Below are 19658 nucleotides of genomic sequence, written 5' to 3'. Positions count from 1 at the left end.
GTGGGGTGAAACCTTTTACGAGTGTTCTTGTTCTGATAAATTACATTATCATTTGTCCAATGGAAAAAAAGTCAAAAGCAATGGTGGGAGTGGTCTCCATTAACCTCCGTCACCTTTAATAAAGCTCAATATAATGGCCAGACACAATAAAGAGAATAACATTCCATCAGTACTACAATAATGTTGAAACATCTATTTCTGTTTTTTAAAAACTGAAACGCTCTGAGTTTTTCCATCACGTATAAAATACTGTAAATTAAGCTGGCGGTACAGCGTGGCGTCCCGTTGCTATGACAACGGAAGATCAATCATGTCTGCCTCGGTGGCGAAAACAGGACAACAGAGACGCTCCCTGGCGATGAGGCCGTAAGTTCACACTTTCAAAAAGAAAACGAGCCGGTGCCCCGCTAACTCCTCATATTTATATTCTGCAGCTCTTCTCGAACAACGAACGCGTCCGGCTCAGGCTTCCATGGAGTCGGTCAAAGCACGAGACACGCGAACAGCGTCGTCGGTTTCTCGAGAAGAAAGAGTCCCGGCGGCGGCAGCAGAGTTCTGGGGAAGAGCGCCATTCAGCCCGCGGGGAAAGCCGTCCGGGTAACGCGTAGAATCAGTGGGCTAGCATTAGCAGGTGTAGCTTGGCCTTGGTGGCTAATTCCACTGTTGGCAGGTGCTTGATGAAGACGGAAATGACGTCACCCCCAAGCCACTCTTCCAGCCAGATCCAGGTTCTTGGTTCTTGGATGAAAGCTCGGCTGGATCACTGTCAGAGCGTTGTCTGACGTCACCCGCCGGGAGCTTCTCCGTGCACGTCTCCAGGTATCGCTGACGTCACTGAATGACAAGCAGCTGGGACTAATCCAGTTCTTCTCAATTATTTTCTGTCACGCCCCCCCTAGGAAGATAAAAAACATTTCGAGACCCCCCCCTCCAAAAAAGCACTCTTGTATCGTTATTAACATAAAAAGAAATATGAAAAAGAAAGAAATATATATCAACTTACAACAAAGAATAACTTTATTACCATTTTTTTTGTCTGCAACAGAAAATATTTGAAGTGCATCAATTTGCCTGACATTTTAATCCTTAAACTACAATTTATACAATTAAATAATAAATTAAAAATAAATAACATCAATAAATAATAATAGATTAAAATTGATCAGCAGCATTAACTCAGGAGCACAAAATATAAAACACTTATATAAAACCAAAATGAAAAAACAATTGTGCTGACTTTCTTTTAGCAGAATGAGGAAGTCAGGTCTTTCCTCGTCTCCCACCGTAGTCACGGTGACGCCAAGCGCTACGTACACTACGTCATATTTCCTCGTTTGGCTTTCGACTGACCTTCCTTTGTTTTATCATCTCCATCTCTCTGTTAAATATTTCTCCACGCTGTCTCTTGATGGTTTGTTTACAACTTCTCTTCTTCTGCAAAAACACCATATAGCTAATGCTCCCTGCGTGCACTCTGACAATCAGGGTGCCACTGCCAACTACTGGAGTGGATGTGCAAATACACTTTAATCTAATTTGAGAACCACTGGACTAATCTGAAATGGCAAGAGGCTGTGTTAAATCACCCCAGAGGCTCATGGAGGGGTTCCAGGAATGAATAGGAGACCGCTGGCAGACGAGGTTGATGTCCATCCCCTTCAGTGAAGTTTTTGATGCTGTCGGTCGGTCAGATAGCAAGCAAGATAACTCAAAATGTTACGGATGGATCTTTTTTTGTTAACATTGCATTCAATGGAGCTTCAAAATTTGTTACTCAATATCTCAATTAATTATTGTTTATGGAATTTGACACAGTGCTGTAGGGTGGGTACCTCTATTTTGCCAACAAAATTTAATCCGGATGGCCTCTGGATCGCAGATATTGTAGAGAGTTTTTTAAAAATGGGGGTACACTTGCGTTTCGGCCTACAGTGCATTTAATATTTAGCGATAGAGACTTCTAATATAGCTGAGTTAATTCAACATTGGAGTATGTCAAGGATTTTTTTTTTTTTTATCTTAAATGGCCGAGGAGACAAATCCAGTTGAAATCTGGATCACAACAAAACAATTTTGTTTTTGGACGCTTTCAATAATAGCTCTCTTGTTACCTCCACAAAGGAGGTATATCCTCTTTTTGCCAGCCTTTACCAAGACACTGTGGGATTAGTAGTGGGCGAACAGATTTGTTGGATCTTTAAAAGCTATGGATCTCGATCCAGAAGAATCCACCATTACTGAAAGAGTGATTTTTGTGAATACATTCTAAACTAGTAATGATATCAACGTGAAGCCAGTTGCTAAAGGCATGTTTTCAGGAGTATGCAAATATAGAAAATATAAATGTACAGTATTACAATAGGGCGGCTCGGTGGCGCAGTGGTAAGCACTGTTGCCTCACAGCGAGATGGTCGCAGGTTTGTCTCCGGCTTGTGGCCATTCTGTGAGGAGTTTGCATGTTCTCCCCGTGTCTGCGTGGGTTCTCTCCGGGTTCTCCGGCTTCCTCCCACCACCAAAAACATGCAGCCTAGGCTGATTGGTGACGCTGAATTGCCTGTAGGTGTGAGTGTGTGTATGGCTGATTGTCTGTCTCTGTGTTGCCCCGCGATGAACTGGCGGCTTGTCCAGGGTGTCCCCTGCCTCTCGCCCATTGACTGCTGGGATTGGCTCCAGCTTGGCCCGTGACCCGATAGCAGAATAAGCGGTTAGAAAATGAATGAATGAGTATTACAATAATTGTTGGTGTAAATCACAACACATTTATGCATAAAAGTACTTGGATAGCTGGTTTTGCTTTGTTTCCAGCGCACGGTTTTAAAACTGTTCAATATTTTTCCAGTTAATACCACCAATCTTCTTCAGTGGTCATTTTGGAAAAAAATCAAGTGTGGTGAAAAAGGTTTTGAAACCCCTATGCTAAAGAATTAACGTATGGGAACTGATGAAAAGTGCCCTTGTTACCACAATATTCCTGTCATCTATACTGTCAAACATTTTTCTATTTAATGCAAAGTGTGATTCGACCCCAACTCTTGCATCTAAAGCTACAAGAGGTACACTCTGTGGCGTTGTGAAGTTAATCACAGCTTCTCGACAGTTTCTTGGTGCCTAATTCTCTCATGTGATGGGTATTGAAAGAGTAAAACAAAGGCTTCAAGTTGAACCACTTTTAATTCACATGTGATGATTTGTTAGAATAACAATTATATTTTATTCGTCATTTTGTATTCCATTTGGCAAATGTTGCAACCTTGTAAAAGTGACTGATTTTGCTTTAGGTCGATATTAGGAAGCAGCAGAAGATCCAGCCAGTCGACGATAGAATCACTGAATGAGGACGCCGAGGATACGCCCATTAACTTCCAAGGTTCCATGTTTTTAAAATGATTTCATTAAAATTCTTATGTTTTGTGTAAAGTGCTGTTTTTCCTTCTACCGTGTATTTTGCCTGAGCCTTATTGTACTCCTCATATTTAGTATTCTGTATTTAATGTTGGTACATGGCAAACAAATGAAGCATAAAAATTAATCTCAAGGTCTTGGGAATTTTTTGGGGCTAATCTCTGTTAGAAAGTTTATCTTCACACTAGAGGTAAAATATGTTGTTTGATTTCTCCATTTTCTTCTAATAAGTAGCATATAAACATCCATTCAATCGTAAATAACACAAAAAAAGCAAATCTAATTATAATATAAAGTACGTTTTAGCATGATTCACTACCAGCTGCAGTATTCTGTGGTGGTAGATGAAAGCTTCTTGTGTGTTTTCTAGCTGATGTGCAGAGGAAAAGAGATGCTGAAAAGAAACATGCGACAGAGTTCCTGTTGAAAGACTTCACGCGTGTCTTCATCTCTGAGACAGACATCATTTCGCTCCTGGACATACCCAGTACCGTCTTGTCTGTGGATGCTGATGTTGGAGCTGTTTCGTGAGTGACGTCCTCCACTTCCTGACTTTTTATTTTTAATGTTAATCAATGTCTTTCTCTATTCGTTACTCACAGAGATGATCAATTGCTTGTTGGAAAAAGAATATTCTTCTTTGTTTTGAATACACTGGTATCCTTTTGCGTACACAGGGAGAGGAACAGCCAGTATGCTGAGGTTTGCAAGAGCCGAATGGGCAATAAGAAGCATGTGGATCAATCAATACAGACACTGAATGAAACGACTAAAAATAAACAGGCCCAGAGCGACTCTGTGGTTATGGTGGATGCAGGTCAGTTAGCTTCCTTGCTGTGAGACAGCCAAAGTAGATGTACGCATGCACTTTGAGGTGGGAACCTCCTGAATTTCAGCATGTATCAACCTATGAAAGAGCGAGTGTAGTGTAGGTCTTGTTTCAGAACCTTAATTATAATAATTCTGATGTATGGTTTATCTCCTGATACGTAGACAATGAAATGTGGTTTTATGTACAAACAGTTTAGAGTGTTTCAATGCAGACCATCTCTTCATTTTCCTTGTCCACAGCTACGAATGTTACGACCTGGGACATGTATGACACAATGATCAGCCCTGAGGATCGCACTGAATATAGCCATGAACCAGAGGTCCAGGACTCTTCACAGGCGGCTGTGAACACCAGCAGAGGTGCAGAGAAAAGCATGTCAGAGGGCAGTACAGCTAGTACAGGTAACAATGCTCTGCTTCAGTCTGGATTTTACCGCATAATATTCCTCTACAAATAGAAAGGAATGCTCACAAATACGTTGTTGTGGATGACGGAACAGTGTATAAATACATGAATGTGACCTCTCGGATATCGTGTTGAGCAAACAAAGAGTGTTGTTCTTAATTCAGGGTTAGATTTCAATAACCTGCTGAATCAATTATTAAGTATTTCTTTACAGGCAGCGCTGCTAGCTCACTGAGAGAATTTGAAACGGTTGGAAACTGTCTTAACACTGGGCAGCTGATCATGAGGTCAGAGAAATTCCAACGGTCCGTGCTCGTGATGGAGAGGAGCATACTACGAAATATCATCCAACCCAAACTGGCTGCTTATAGACATCTGCCTGTACTAAAAGGTAAACTCATCTCACCACGAGTACACGAACCACTAACATGTCAGGGGCAAAAATGAATCAAGATGCTTCCTGGGAGTGTGTCATTTATCCCTCTGAACTGGTGTTGCACACATTACCAGAAGTTGCATCTCAGCTGCAGGGTTGAAGTTTGACATGATCTTGAAAGTGATTATAAATGCAATGATTTTTTTTAATTTTTTTTACAGACAAAGAACTTCAGTCCAAGCCTGGGATAGGGGAACAAATGCAGGATGCAGACAGCCCTCCATCTCCAGCTATGGAGCATTTGTGGACTCTCAGCTGTGAACTCAGCAGAGAACGCAGAGTCACCAGTATGGCCTGGAACAAGAAGAACATGGTAGCAACACACAGGCGTTGTAGTAATACAACTACTGACACTGTATTTAACTCATTTCTGTGATGGTGTTGGGTAAAGGCAAGTGTCTGCAGGAGTCAAGAGCCTTTGCATGGCCTAAAGGTACCTATGCTTGCCTTACCGGTACTCTACGGGGTTCTGAATAGTCCTGCCTGCTGTTTCGATCTCCGACATCTTGAGCGTATACTTCTCAAACACTCAAATCCTTTGTTTTTACCGAGCTACCACATGTTCACCATTTCACCCTCCTGTTGTCCTCGGCTCTAAATGACCAGCCGCTGTGTTAAAAAACAAAAACAAATCCCCAGAACAATATTGTTTTCAACTTGAAATTTGATGACGTTTCCGAGATTGACCCCAACATGTAGTTGGGGTCAAAAAGTGAATTGTTGCCTTCATTCACATTTCCATGTAAGCTGTACAAAGATTGTAAGCCTCCCCCCCCAACTCCCCAGTAACAAACGGCTCATTTGGAGGAACTGCTCTTGCAAAAACAATTAATACAATAACAACAAATATTTTCTCTCATGGTTCAACACCAGCTAGTTTTTTTAGTTTAAATATCACAGAATATTTTGCTAAGTGTACTTTAGCACCAAATCTTGCTTTCTTTGGTAGGACCTCCTGGCTGTGGGCTACGGTGCGTTGGACTCTACTCACCAGAAACCAGGCCTGGTGTGCTGCTGGTCTCTTAAGAGCCCCATGGTAGGATCTGGTTTAAACTCCATTTGTCTTCCCTAACTTCCAGACAGCATTCTCTGTTGCTCCTCAATGCCATGACGACTGAGCCGGGAGTGCTGGCTGTCCGTTACAGACGTGTCCTCTCTGCAGCGGCCTGATCGAGTCATCCACTGTGAAAGTGCTGTCACTGCCTTGGATTTCTCAGCCAACCATCCCAATCAGCTGGCTGTGGGAATGCAAGATGGCACTATTGCTATCTACAATGTGGAGAGTGAAGAAAACAAGTCATGCATCATCAGCAGCCGGTGTGTGTGTGTGTGTGGGCAGTGTGTTTCTTACCCAGTAGAAAAAACATCAACCAGTGGTACCGTTGTTGTTCCTTAATTCTTTGTGTGTCTCTGCAGTGCTTGTCTCAACAGGCACTTGGGTCCAGTGTGGCAGCTCAGGTGGAAACAGCAAGAGCTGAGTTTAATGGGAAAGCAGGCGGTCGAATCGCTCTTTTCTGTGGCTGCAGATGGTCGAGTCAGCAAGTGGTTTGTCTCCAACAATGGCCTTGACTGCATCGGTATGGTACTTGCAGTACCTTGACACTCGATGACTCGGTACTAAACCATGTTGGTATTGTTACATCACTTTGTGTTGTGTGTCTCTTGGCATAGATGCGATGAAGATCAAGAAGATGTTTCACACAAAGAAGGCTGCAGGGAACAGGACAGAGATGAAGGCAGACTGCATGCAGTCACTGTTGACCCCCGGCCTGTGCTTTGACTTCCATCATACAGTGAGTTGGTCGCTGTGCTTAAAGGAACGCTTCTCTCCAGTCATTGTATATTCCACTCCACGCCAGTGGGTGGTTGGGTTAAGTTTCCTACGATTTCCATACAACTTTGATGGCATTAGTTTCCACAACATTATTTCCAACCTGAAATCTTCACTGTAGCCTCAAAGCCAAAAGCATTTGCTCGGATTGGAGCACGAGCTTGAACGTGAGTGCTTGTGCGTCAAGACAAGAGCATCTCTAGATACCTCAGTGCTTAGGGATACGTCACACAAACACAGACAGCAAAGACCTGCGCTGATGTTCCAGTAACAAAGTCTCTCTGTGATCTCTGTGTGGCTTGTTTTCCACAAATGAACAGCACATGTTTTTCAACCCTTGGCCTAATTTCAAGTGTCTAATCAAGAATCCTGAAATTCACTGACTTCAAGATGAGGAACCTGTACATGCAGAAATCTGAACCCATTATGGACTCAGTCAGGCACCGCTTTCAGTGAAGTGAACAATTTTCATTGCATTTCTTTTCAGGTTAGAAGTTGCATCACACTTTCCTGTGTATCACTGTGTTTCCAGGATTCCAATATCTACTTGGTTGGCACTTGGGAGGGTCTCATCCACAGATGCTCCTGTTCCAACAGTCAGCAGTTTCTGGAGAGTTACAGGAAACATTCTGTATGTCCATCAAACATAAATCACTCCCTCATCTGAGAAGACACAAAAGATCACCAGGACTTTTTTTTTTTTCCATCATAATCAATGTCTCACCCATAATGCATTGGTCACCTGGCATTTCCTGTCCCATATAAGAATTCTAATTTTTAATCAATTGTTGTTTACATGCATCCTGTAGTCTTTAAGTGGTAGGTGTGTAAGAGCACTGTTTAATAATGAGGATCACCTTAGCCCAGGCATGGGCAAACTAAGGCCCATGGGCCATATACAGCCCGTTGGGTTTTTTAATCCGGCCCGCCAAACTTGTCCAAATTATATAATTTCCGGTAAATAAGATGTTATTATCATTTAACCTCATTCATTTGACATTTCCCCTGTAATTTGTACAATGAGCCTTGTATATTTATGCTTTGCTGCCTGTAAAAGGCCAAATCCTTTCATGCAATGTCTTTTACATGTCATTTATATTAGTTCACGCAAACACTCCATCCATCTGTTCCTGGCCCGGCCCCTCTATCAAACTTTAGAACCCATTGTGGCCCCCACAACTTTTTAATAAGAAAAGAAAACCGAGCCTGAGGAACTTCTAGCAAGACAAACACATCAATACAATTGACGTGTTTGTATGTTGTATGTAATATTCTATATTGTATACACATTTTCAGCAGTTCTACTGAACTGGCCAGGTCATGCTTGTTCAAAATCTCTTTGATAAGCCAATGTTTGTGACATTAAAAGGCTTCACTGTCCAGATAAAAGCCTCCACCAACAGCTAATATGTCATCAAAAAGCATTTAACATCAGGCTTTTCGGTTATTTGCTGTAACTTAAATAACTAGAAAAGCACTCTGAGAGCACAAACCTCCACCAAGCAGCTCATTCCCCGTAGTACCGTATTGGTCCGAATATAACACGACCCCGGATATAATACGACCCCCTCTTTTTCCAGACTCAAGTTTGAGAAAATACTTTTTGAACACCAATTTCAATTCTTATACAGAAAATAATTACAGTACATCTGAAACAAATGATTATAACAATAAATTCGAGAGAAAAAGCATGTTATTTTGCCACATTCAAATCATGCAAAAACTGTCTCACATCTTAATATCTGAACGTTTAAATATGTGAACTAAGGTGCAATCACATTTGTAAATGAATGGCTGAAGCGCAGCAACACAAGATGGACGCCGGCCAGACGTGCTGAATCACTGAAGCTGCTTTATTTTACTTGCACTGTTAAACAAAACTCCGTTTCCTCCTATCGCTCGCATATCTCTGTCTCCTAGTTCTCTCTGTTGCTGCTCTGCGCGCTCTCTCTCTTTCTCTCTCACACACTCACTCGCTCCGGCGTGACACGCCCCAGCTGGACACGTGCACACACACACATCCACACAGACACATCTCACAACATATGAATAAGGAAAAACATCGCAATAAAATAATGATAGGCGTTTGCTTTGGCATGGGGAGTTCAGTTCACCATTCGTTGTAACGATATCTGGCGCCATCTAGCGTTCAGAATGGGTATAATGTCTAGACCCCGAATATAACACGACTCGACTTTTTCAGCTTAATTTCAATGCAAAAAACATCGTGTTATATTCGGGCCAATACGGTAATTGGATTTATACCAAAATGATGGCCTTATTTTTAAAAATAAGGCCATCATTTTGATACACATTACACACATTATATGTAATGTGTATCAAATACAGTATATATTTTTTTTTCATTCCTGGATCCGCATGTTGATCCGGATTATCATCAAAAGGTTATACATTTTTCTCTTTATCTGCACCAACCATGAGAAGTAAAAGTGAGTCGCAGTTGGTGTGTATTTTTAACTGATTTCTGAATCCGAAAATGGGTTTTCAATGTAAAAATTAGATATTTTTTCCCTGACCTCATGCTGGATCAGATTCAGAAGACATTTTGCATGCTCGTGCCTGTTGGGCCCCTTTATGACTATGATTTCATGTGAGTGAATTTAATGCATATTTTACAAGATAAGATTTATTTTTAAAGCCTCAATTAAGTAAATGGGAAAAACTGTATTTTCGTTCTTTTTTTGTACCGAGACAGGTATCCGGATTGCGCTCAACATTTAATGGGATTTAAATTAGACCAAGACCCCTCTCCAGATTTTTTAAAATCAAGATCCATCCAGCAGTTTTTTAATAATCCTGCTAAAAAACAGACAAGCGCCGTCAAAAACATAACCTCCTTGGCGGAGGTAATTCATTTTTAGAAAACTAATAGAGTTGAGGGCTGTCTACTGAAACTACAGCTATTCAAGTAAGTAACAATTACTTTCTAAACATCTAATCCCCCAGTTTCCAATCAACTGCATTGCATGGTGTCCGTTCAGTCCCGATGTCTTCCTAAGCTGCTCCTCTGACTGGACCATCCAGTTGTGGAAGTGTGACCACCTGATGCCTATTCTAAGCCTCAGCTCCACCAAGACATCTGTCTATGATGTCAAGTGGTCTTCAAAGTGGGCTACAGTATTCGGAGCTATAAATGAGGAACGTCTTGAGATCTGGGACCTGAATTCCAGCCTGTGAGTTGGGATGAGGGGTGGAGGATCTGTCCCTTCCAGTGCTTCCACCTCTGATGTAAAAGCCAGACTAATGCTGCATGTTCAGTTTACACGTTTATCTTTTTTTTCAGCTTGGATCCCATCATTGTGCAGCCTGTTGCCACTGGCGTGAGGCTAACGTCGTTGCAGTTTGCCTCGCAGACAGACTGCGTCTTGGTAGGAGACAATAATGGACAAGTCACTGTCTATCAACTCAGGAATCTCAGTTTGGGAAGGTGCAATCAGGTACAGGCCATTCTTAAATCCTGCAGTGTCCTTTCTTGAAGCAGTTAATTAGTTCTTTGTTTTTAAATAATAAGTAAGATTGGACAGCTTGCATTCATTTTCCGAAAGAATCTACAGGCCACAGTGACCTAAAGGTGATGTTTGGTCTACGTTTACTCAATGCAATGTAAAAAATGTTTTACTGTTTAAACATCTCCCCCTTTGTTTGAGTTCAAGTGCCCAAATGATACCAGGGACTATGTTGTTATGCTCTTGGTAGGGTCTACCATGGCAAACGTCCTGGGTGACGGGTCAGATTAAGAGCAGTTCAAAAAAAACCCTATCACAGAATTAAGAGCCAGGACCGTGACGTCGCCCGGTATGGCGCAACCGGCGTCCCACCCTGGAGCCAGACCGGGGAACCGGGGCTGGTATGCAAGCGCCTGGTGGCCAGGTCTCTGCCCACTGGGCTAGGCCAGGCTCAGCCCAAAAGGTTGACGTGGGCCCAACCTCTGGTGGACTCACCGTCTGCCGAGGGAACCATAGGGGATGGGTGCATTGTGGATTGGGTGGCAGTCGGTGGACAGACAGACAGGGGGCTTGACGAACCAATCCCCAGACACAGAGCCTAACTCTTGTGACACTGATACTGATCACTGATACTAATCTCTTCTGTCAAAAGACCATTGTCCTTTCCGGCAGTAGACGCCCAGCTAGCCAGCAAAATATGGGATCAAGTCATGGGTGGCTTGCGATGCTAAATCAAGCTCAGGAGCCGGAGCTTGTGATGGAGGTTGAGAATTACTGTCTAGATGTTGTCGGTCTCACCTCCACCCACAGCTTGGGCTCTGGAACCCAACCACACGAGAGGGGCTGGATTCTCTGGATTCTCTGGCGTTGCCCACGGTGAGAGGTGGCGGGCTGGTGTGGGCTTGCTTATAGCTCCACAGCTCAGCTCCTGAACCCGGTAGAGCATACGGCAGCCCGAGTGGCTATGGAGGAAGGACTACTGGTCGGCATCGAAGAAATTCTGGCAAACCGTCCGGTGCCTCAGGAGGGGAAAGAGGCGCGCCGACGACACTGTTTACAGTGTAGGCGGGGAGCTGCTGACCTCAACTGGGGATATTGTCGGCGGTGGAAAGAATACTTAGCTGATCTCCTCAATCCCGTTACCATGTCTTCTATAGAGGAATCCGAGGCGGAGTTCTCAGAGAAGGACTTGTCCGTCACCTGGGCTGAAGTCACAGAAGTGGTTGTCAAGCTCCTCCGTGAAGGACACCGGGGGTGGGTGAGATTCGCCCTGAGTCTCTGGATGTGCAGGGACTGTCTTGGTTTCTTCTGCAGGGTGGCTGGACGCACCCTTAGAGACAGTGTGAGAAGCTCAGTCACCAGGGAGGAACTTGGAGCAGAGCTGCTGCTCCTCCATATTGAGAGCAGTAATTTGAGGACAACTCTCTGGGGAGGTGTTCAGTGCATGTCTCACTGGGAGGAGGCCTTGGGGGAGACCTGGGACACACTGGAGAGACTATGCCTCTCGGCTGGCCTGGGAGCACCTCGGAAGCCCCCTGGGTGAGCTGGAGGAGGTGGCCAGGGAGAGGGAAGTCTGGAAGTCCCTGCTCGGCCCCGGATAAGTGGTGGGAGATGGATGGATGGATGGAAGTTTAAACATGCCAGTTTAGAGCCATCTGTCTTCAGTCACAAAACACTGAGATGCTTGATGATCAAATGTCTGATTTCTTTCTTTCAGGTGGACATTATGGAGGGCATTGTTCATGATGCAGCATCCAGAGCGCTGTAACAAACAACTCATCTGGTTTACTCTATGCAGAGATGTACCAGAATGAAGACAAAACAAATACTATACATGTTCAGATTTATCGGTAAGAGTATTTTGGTAGCAGGTATTACTGTGTGTTGGCTATTACTATTGACTAATCATAGTGCTAACAGGTTTTTTTTTATTGCTAAAACACAATTTGCAAACAACTCTGCTCAAATTCTCAAATTAAAACTCATGTGATGCAAAATTCTTGCCACAGTCTGCACAATTCGAACACAATGAACATGCCTGGCTTCATTCATTTAAAGCAACAACTCAAAATTGAAGACACTTGTTGCAAATGATGTGACCACGCCCATAAAAAGCCAGTTCAGAGTGCAGCTTGCTGAAGGAGCCAAATGTGCACCACAATGGACAGAGGCAGAGGAGGAAGCCAACTCGCACCGTCATTATAGATGCGAGCACAATGATTGTGTGTGTGTGTGTGTGTGTGTGTGTGTGGGGGGGGTGGGGGTATAGTTCTGTGTACTGTAATACATAAATAACCATCACACCCTTAACGTTGAGTGTTGTTGTTTGTGATGGATCCTCTGCAGTATTTGCATTGAGTTGTGGTACAGTAGTGTATTGGCTGTAGATTTACATACTTTTCATATGAAATACTGAATAAATTATTTCTATGTTATCTTTTGTTGAGTTGTATTATTTTATTATTTTTTAATCCTGCATCTGACAAATAACCCAAAGTATGAAAAACTAAATTAAACTAATAAAAACAAAACTAAAACTAATAAAAACTAAATTAAAACTAATAAACACTAGCAAATCCACTCTAAAAACTAACTAAAACTAACTGAATTAGAGAAAACAAATTCAAAACGAACAAAAACTAAACTATAATAAAAAATCCAAAACTATTATAACCTTGCATCAGATGTTCTTTGCGACTTCAGTTGCTGTGAAATACTCTTCTGCAAATAGTTGTGACATCCTGGCTCATTGTGCTACGCCACTGGAAGTCAAATCTAATACACAGGCGATGAGCCCCAAACCCCTGATCTAGAGCAAACGGCACTAAAACGAGAAGGAATATGACATTCAATTAGAAGAGTCTCTGCTTGGCCTGCAAGAAGATACAGGAAGAGCCTCCATATTACCGGAACAGACTATTACGCAACACGATCCCAGGTTACTGTTCAGCACTGACAATAAGATTGGAATCAGCTGTCCATATGATTGCAGCGGCATGACTGTTGTTGTTGCAAAGGAATGAATAAGTGAGTGTTTTCTTATCTATTGCTTTATTTGCCGTTTTTTTTATTCTTGCCGTGTGGAATTTTTTACATTTCTTGCTACGTTATTTATTCTTGCTGTTTTCTTTTTTTTTAATATGTTCATTAACATGGGTTCGAATGCAGAATATCCCAGCCAGCAAATACTGAATGAGATACAAGCTGTAATAGATGAATTGAATACTACTCAAACACATTCCGACACCGCCGATCCCCAAATATCATCCGAACCGGAAGCTGTTATTAATCATCTGTTGACAGAGGCCAGTAGTGTGTTAGGAAGATGTTAGAAGTATTTCGAGGAATTAAGAAATGAGGAAAATAAGAGCGAACAAAGGGAAGTAGAGGGACCTGTTTTGGACCAGGAAGTTACTAAGTGAAGTTAGAAAGGTGATGAAGAACAGCAAGGCAGTTGGCCTGGACGATTTATAACATTTTAAAATGTTGATCTGTTTCCAGGTGATCATGTTTCCCTGACCGGAGGCTCATGGTTGTGGTACTGGATGTAGCTCCCTGTGGTTGTGCTCGCTGTCCTCGCCCTGAAGTACTTTCACCGGTTAGACAGCGAGACAACGACGCTCCAAATAACCAGACTTGATTTATTTGTGCTGTTTATTTGTAGAATAAATCCGTGTCCGGCGTAAAACTGAAAACAATACAAAAACATCCATGAGCTAGCTAACATATATAACTTACTAGGCTACATGCTAACTGGAGGCACATAGCTCAACTCAAAGACACAATACACACATAAATTCCTCTCATAAAACAAGTACAACGCAAACATTGTACTATTATTATAAACACGCTCTCAGACAAATCCTGTCCAGAGAAAGCTTTCCGAGGGTTCTTTGCTCCTAACACACGAACACATCGGCAATGGGCGCAGCCATCTTGGATTATCTCAGTTCTCCAGAACACTGTTGCAAAGTATCCACAAGAGGGAGCTCTACGCTCGAGAGGCAGAGACTCTAAGGGCAGAACAGGTTTGCTGAAAATGTTTGCTCCATTTGCAATTCACACATTTATTTTATGACTGCAAACATTCCAAAGCGTTTTGGAATGTCTGACATTATCAGTCAAATTTACTGATTGTGTTTTGTACAGGAACTGCCCGTTGCTGAATTTAGTGTTTTTACATCAGGCACCTTGGGCAGCTAAGGGGTCCTTGGGGAAATCAATGCTCCGCTATTCACAACGGACCAGTTCGTTCTGCGTTGATGCCTGTCTGCGTTTCTGATGAAGGTAGGTCGGAACGATCCGTTAACGATCGATAATTAGTTATTTAATATGCAAATGAAGCGCCGAATTTCGCCGCTAATTTAAGATAACGTTCCTTGAAAATATTTTTTGCATAAATGTGTTAATATTTTTTGCGTAAACGTGTTCCTGCATTCAAGCTAGCTCTGCTGCTCGTGAGCACGTGTTCTCGTCACGGCAACCAGAGCTGTGCTTTGCTAAAGGTTTGTTTTGTGGTTCAGGAATCTCTAAATGCAGGTAAAATAAATGTCGGGCCGTTCTTGTTGCTGTAAATCACGATATCGGGAGACGGAGCTCCTCGCTGCAGGTCGGCGTTCTCCGAGTTGGGACTTGGGTTGGGAACAATGCTCGTATCCGGGCCTGGCTCTCTCTCCCCCGCTCGGGACTCCAGCATAGCAAACACACACACACTCCCCGAGCGAACTGAGGACCACCGTGAGTAACAGCAGATATGCAGGCTTTATTTTTAAAGAAGTAATTTGGTCCACTTAAAAAAAGACAACAATCTGAAAAATGGGATGTGTAGATGTTATATGCTCCGCTCCCACTTTAGCCATCTCTTTGGCCGCGCCAGGGCCTAGCATCTCGTTTACAATGGCTTTGCAAGCTGGCAGTATTAATGTTCCTGCCACAGTGTGGCAGAATGTCTGCTTTTGTCAACAAAAGTGCTCTCCGGACGCTTGCTGGAGCCCTCGTTCAGCCCCTCTTTGACTACGCTAGCACCTCCTGGTGTTCAAACATCAAAATGTCCCTGAAAACCAGGCTCCAAACCTCCCAAAACAAACTGATTCGGCTACTCCTCAATCTGGGGCCCATGACCCACCTTCTTCCTGGACATTTTGCTAGCCTAAAATGGCTCAGGGTAGAAGACAGGGTGAAACAACTCAAAATGGGATTGGCATTTAAAATAGTCAATGCAGCTCTGCCCTCAGTCCCCTCAATCCCTGCATACCTGATGGAACACTTCCACAGATTTAGTGACACCCACAGCCACAACACTAGAGGGAGCTCAAACAACAACCTGATTACCCCCTCCTATAGGACTAACATGGGTAAATCATCTTTTTACAATACGGCCACCCAAGGGTGGAACGGTTTGACTCCTGCCCTCAAAACATGCACCTCTTTGGCCTCCTTCAAAAAGGCCCTAAAAATACAGCTTTTAGGGGGACAGAAATGGAGATAGTCATCACGACTCTCTCCGGATCAAACCCCCCCCTCCTTTTTTTTGTCCGCCTACGTTGCAGATATTAATTGCTTTACTAATTTATTGTAATTTATGTAAGTTATTTATTGGCATTCATTGTCATTTTGCGTCAGTGGGGTAATTTATTTTAGATTATCTGTTAGTTTGCACTGGCGGTGTAAAATCATTTTATTTTTGTTTTTCTAATATTACGTTGAATCAATTGAGTAATTTAATTTAATATTGGTTTCATTTTTATTTGTATTGTTAAATTGGTATTGTTAATTGCGGATGATTTATGTACGAAGGACTTTCAACGGAAACAAGACCGCAAGGGCTTTTTTGAAATGCTCCTATTAGACAGGATGTTTGACGATACGATATGTTTTATAATAAAGGTCATCTAATCTAATATGTACTGTGTTGGAGTATCATTTTGTGTCGTTTTGGTTGGTGGTGTGCCACAGGATTTTGTAAATGTAAAAAATGTGCCGCGGCTCAAACAAGGTTAGGAAACACTGTCCTAGAGAACGTGGTGGTTGGATTGAACCGTACAGATACGAACTGAACAAAACGACTGAGATGACAGAAGGAAGCCGGTCCGTAACGGTGAGATCACCACAGATGAGAAAACAGGGACACAGAGAAGTCAGGGGGACACGGATTGGTCAGGATTAGAAATATGTTTTAATCGTGGCTTCTTCTCTTTCCAAATAAGAAACAAAATGGTTTAAATGAGCATAATAATTACGTTTAGTGAATTCTGACGTCAGAAAACTTCCCAAGTCTCGTATCAGGTCATTTTGTCCATCAAAATCCACAGAGAATTATTTTCCATACAATAATAATTGGTGGGCTAGTGGTGCACCGAAGTTTATGTTGAACTGAATGACCGAGTGATTCCTTCATTGTGGGAACGGAATCAAGGCGATCCAGTTCAAAATGTTCCGAACGAAGACGAGAGGTGGGGGAGGGAGCCACGTCTCACCTGTGCGTCTGGCCGGTTTCACCCACGTCAAATGCAACTCCGGATCTTTAGGAAAACTAAATAAAGTGACGCCGTCCTTGTGGGCATTTGAATAAAATCCTGCAACACAACGCGAAGGCATGTCGAGCACTTTACTCTGTGAAAAACATGAATACGTCGATGAAGTCACTGGTTAAAGCTGCTGTCAATCCTGTCAACAAGCAGAGCTTCGTTCTGTCACTGACCTCAGATCCGGGTCCATCGTCTTTCAGTGCGATAAATGCTAGTCTGCTAAAGTGCTAGTCACAAGAACGGTTCTTTGTTCTCAGTAGGATTATGCAATGTGTGTTTGTAACTTTTAAATATTTCATTGGGGTCGGATTTCTCTATTATGTTTAAAAATGTCAGTTTCGTGTCATGAGCACTTTAAGGAGCAAATTCTACTTTTAGGCTTTGAGATTCCTTTATTATATTTAGACAAAAGACGATTACTTTAGTAACCTTGTGTTAATATAATAGGTTGCTGTGATGTCAGTGGTTTGTGTTTAGTATTTTCTGCTTATATTGCATACGTTTATGTATATTTCTGTTTCCCCATGACATTTATCTTTACATTGGTATTCCTGTTCTTGAACTAATATTTGAAGTTTCTAGAGGAATAAAGGGAGGAGATTCTCCATTTCTATTGATTTTAAATTAACGGTACAATCAGCTGTAGCAGAAGATAACAGGAAATCACTTTGTTTCGTCTGCAGGTATCTCAGCTGAACAGGATGCCTTTTTAAAAAATCGACCAACGGTTGCCTGTAAAGAAACAAGTGAACAAAACTGAGTGAAGATCGATCATCAGCGAAGACTGCGAGATATCACCTGGAGACCCGGAATGAAATCACACAGAATAAGTATGTATGTTTGTCCTCGCATGTTTGTTTCATCACAGCAGCGTCCAATTCCTTCAATCTGTCCTCCAGATTGTCCACAGCAACATGTCTGTAAGGAGGAGGAGGAGGAGGTTCCTGCTGATCAGCAGCTCTGGAAGGAGGAGATGAACTCCAGTGTGGACAAAGAGGAGCCAGAGCCTCCACGTGTGAAAGAGGAGCAGGAAGAAATCCCCACCAGTCAGGAGAGAGAGCGGCTTGGACTGAAGCAGGAGACTGGAACCTTCATGTTGAGTCCTCCTTGTGGAGAAAAAGACCACAGCAAGGATCAGACTCTGTTCCTGAAACCTGATGAAGATGCAGCATCAGAAGAGTCTGGAGTTCTCATGCCAGTTATTACCTCTGTGGTAGGAGCAGCAGACATTGACCAGCTGCTGTTCTCTAACAGCTGTCATGCATCTGGAAGCCATGATAAGAGAAAGGAAACAGGTGAAGAGGATGTTGAATGTGATCCCACACTTCAACCCCACAGCAGAAATACCAGCAAAGGGAGACCACATGTTTGCCCAACATGTAGCAAAGCTTTTACAAGAAGGGCCGCCTGTAAAGAACACATGAGAACCCACACAGGTGAGAAGCCTTATAGTTGTGAAACATGTGGGAAACATTTCAGATATGGTAGTAACTTGACAGTCCACATGAAAACCCACACAGGTGAGAAGCCTTATAGTTGTGAAACATGTGGGAAGCATTTCAGACGGAGTGGTGCATTGACAGTCCACATGAAAACCCACACAGATGAGAAGCCTTATAATTGTGAAACATGTGGGAAACATTTTAGACAGCGTGGTGAATTGACAGGCCACATGAGAACCCACACTGGTGAGAAGCCTTATAATTGTGAAGCATGTGGGAAACATTTTAGATGTAGTAGTCAGTTGGCAGTCCACATGAGAACCCACACAGGTGCGAAGCCTTATAGTTGTGAAACATGTGGGAAACGGTTCAGACGGAGTGGTTACTTGACAGTCCACATGAGAACCCACACAGATGAGAAGCCTTATAGTTGTGAAACATGTGGGAAACGTTTTAGACAAACTAGTGAATTGACATTCCACATGAGAACCCACACTGGTGAGAAGCCTTATAATTGTGAAACGTGTGGGAAAAGTTTTAGACAAACTAGTGGATTGACATTCCACATGAGAACCCACACAGATGATAAGCCTTATTATTGTGAAACATGTGGGAAACATTTTAGGCAAAGTTTTGAATTGACAGTCCACATGAGAACCCACACAGGTGAGAAGCCTTATAGTTGTAAAACATGTGGGAAACATTTTAGACAAAGTAGTGGATTGACAGTCCACATGAGAATCCACACAGGCGAGAAGCCTTATAGTTGTAAAACATGTGGGAAACATTTTAGACAAAGTGGTGAATTGACAGGCCACATGAAAACCCACCTTATCAAAGGTTATGTAGAGCTTAATCCAGGAGCAAATCAACCGCTACCTCACCAAGCATAGGCTGTTGTTTGAATTCCAATCGGGCTTCAGAAAATCCCACTCCACTGACACATGCCTCATATATCTGACCGGCTACGTCGAACATGAAGTAGTCTCGGGAAAATACTGCGGCATGGTCATGCTGGACCTACAAAAGGCCTTTGACACCGTTAACCATTCGATTCTATTGAATAAGCTAGGGGCAATTGGTTTTGATAGCACATCAGTAAACTGGATTAGATCGTACCTTGAGGGACGAGAACAAATGGTGGACGTAAACGGAACCATGTCCTCGTCCCTCCCGGTGAGCTGTGGGGTTCCTCAAGGCAGCATTCTTGGGCCGTTACTGTTCCTCCTATACATTAACGACATGAGTGCTGCCTGTAACTTTAAATTGTTCCTGTTCGCTGATGACTCCTGATTTCGGGAGAGGACAAAGTGCAG

At 42.8% G+C, this 19658-nt stretch overlaps 2 protein-coding genes across 2 annotated transcripts; both read left to right on the top strand.

The window, feature by feature from the left end:
- The first annotated feature begins 310 nt into the window (after positions 1–310).
- dnai4 (dynein axonemal intermediate chain 4) lies at positions 311–12141 on the top strand. Its single transcript, XM_068741556.1, is given in 17 exon segments — positions 311–366; positions 435–597; positions 671–819; positions 3279–3367; positions 3773–3938; positions 4080–4219; positions 4474–4635; positions 4854–5030; positions 5237–5388; positions 6025–6111; positions 6238–6392; positions 6492–6652; positions 6747–6868; positions 7439–7537; positions 9874–10100; positions 10211–10364; positions 12091–12141. Coding segments are annotated over 17 exon segments (2310 nt in total).
- A 6347-nt stretch (positions 12142–18488) lies between these two features.
- On the top strand, positions 18489–19251 carry LOC137895693 (zinc finger protein 37 homolog). The gene has a single exon (XM_068741187.1). It carries the CDS (start codon positions 18489–18491, stop codon positions 19233–19235), a length of 747 nt encoding a protein of 248 aa, XP_068597288.1. The 3' UTR covers positions 19236–19251.
- Positions 19252–19658: the final 407 nt, after the last annotated feature.

The sequence above is a fragment of the Brachionichthys hirsutus genome, chromosome 7 (genome assembly GCF_040956055.1).
Source record: "Brachionichthys hirsutus isolate HB-005 chromosome 7, CSIRO-AGI_Bhir_v1, whole genome shotgun sequence".
Taxonomy (NCBI): Eukaryota; Metazoa; Chordata; class Actinopteri; order Lophiiformes; family Brachionichthyidae; genus Brachionichthys; species Brachionichthys hirsutus.
The sequence above is the reverse complement of the archived record's forward strand: the minus strand, read 5'-3'. Positions and strand labels throughout refer to the sequence as shown.

Excerpts from the sequence above, each read along its gene's own strand:
- LOC137895693 (XM_068741187.1), top strand. The coding sequence starts at position 18,489 with ATGAAAACCCACACAGATGAGAAGCCTTATAATTGTGAAACATGTGGG.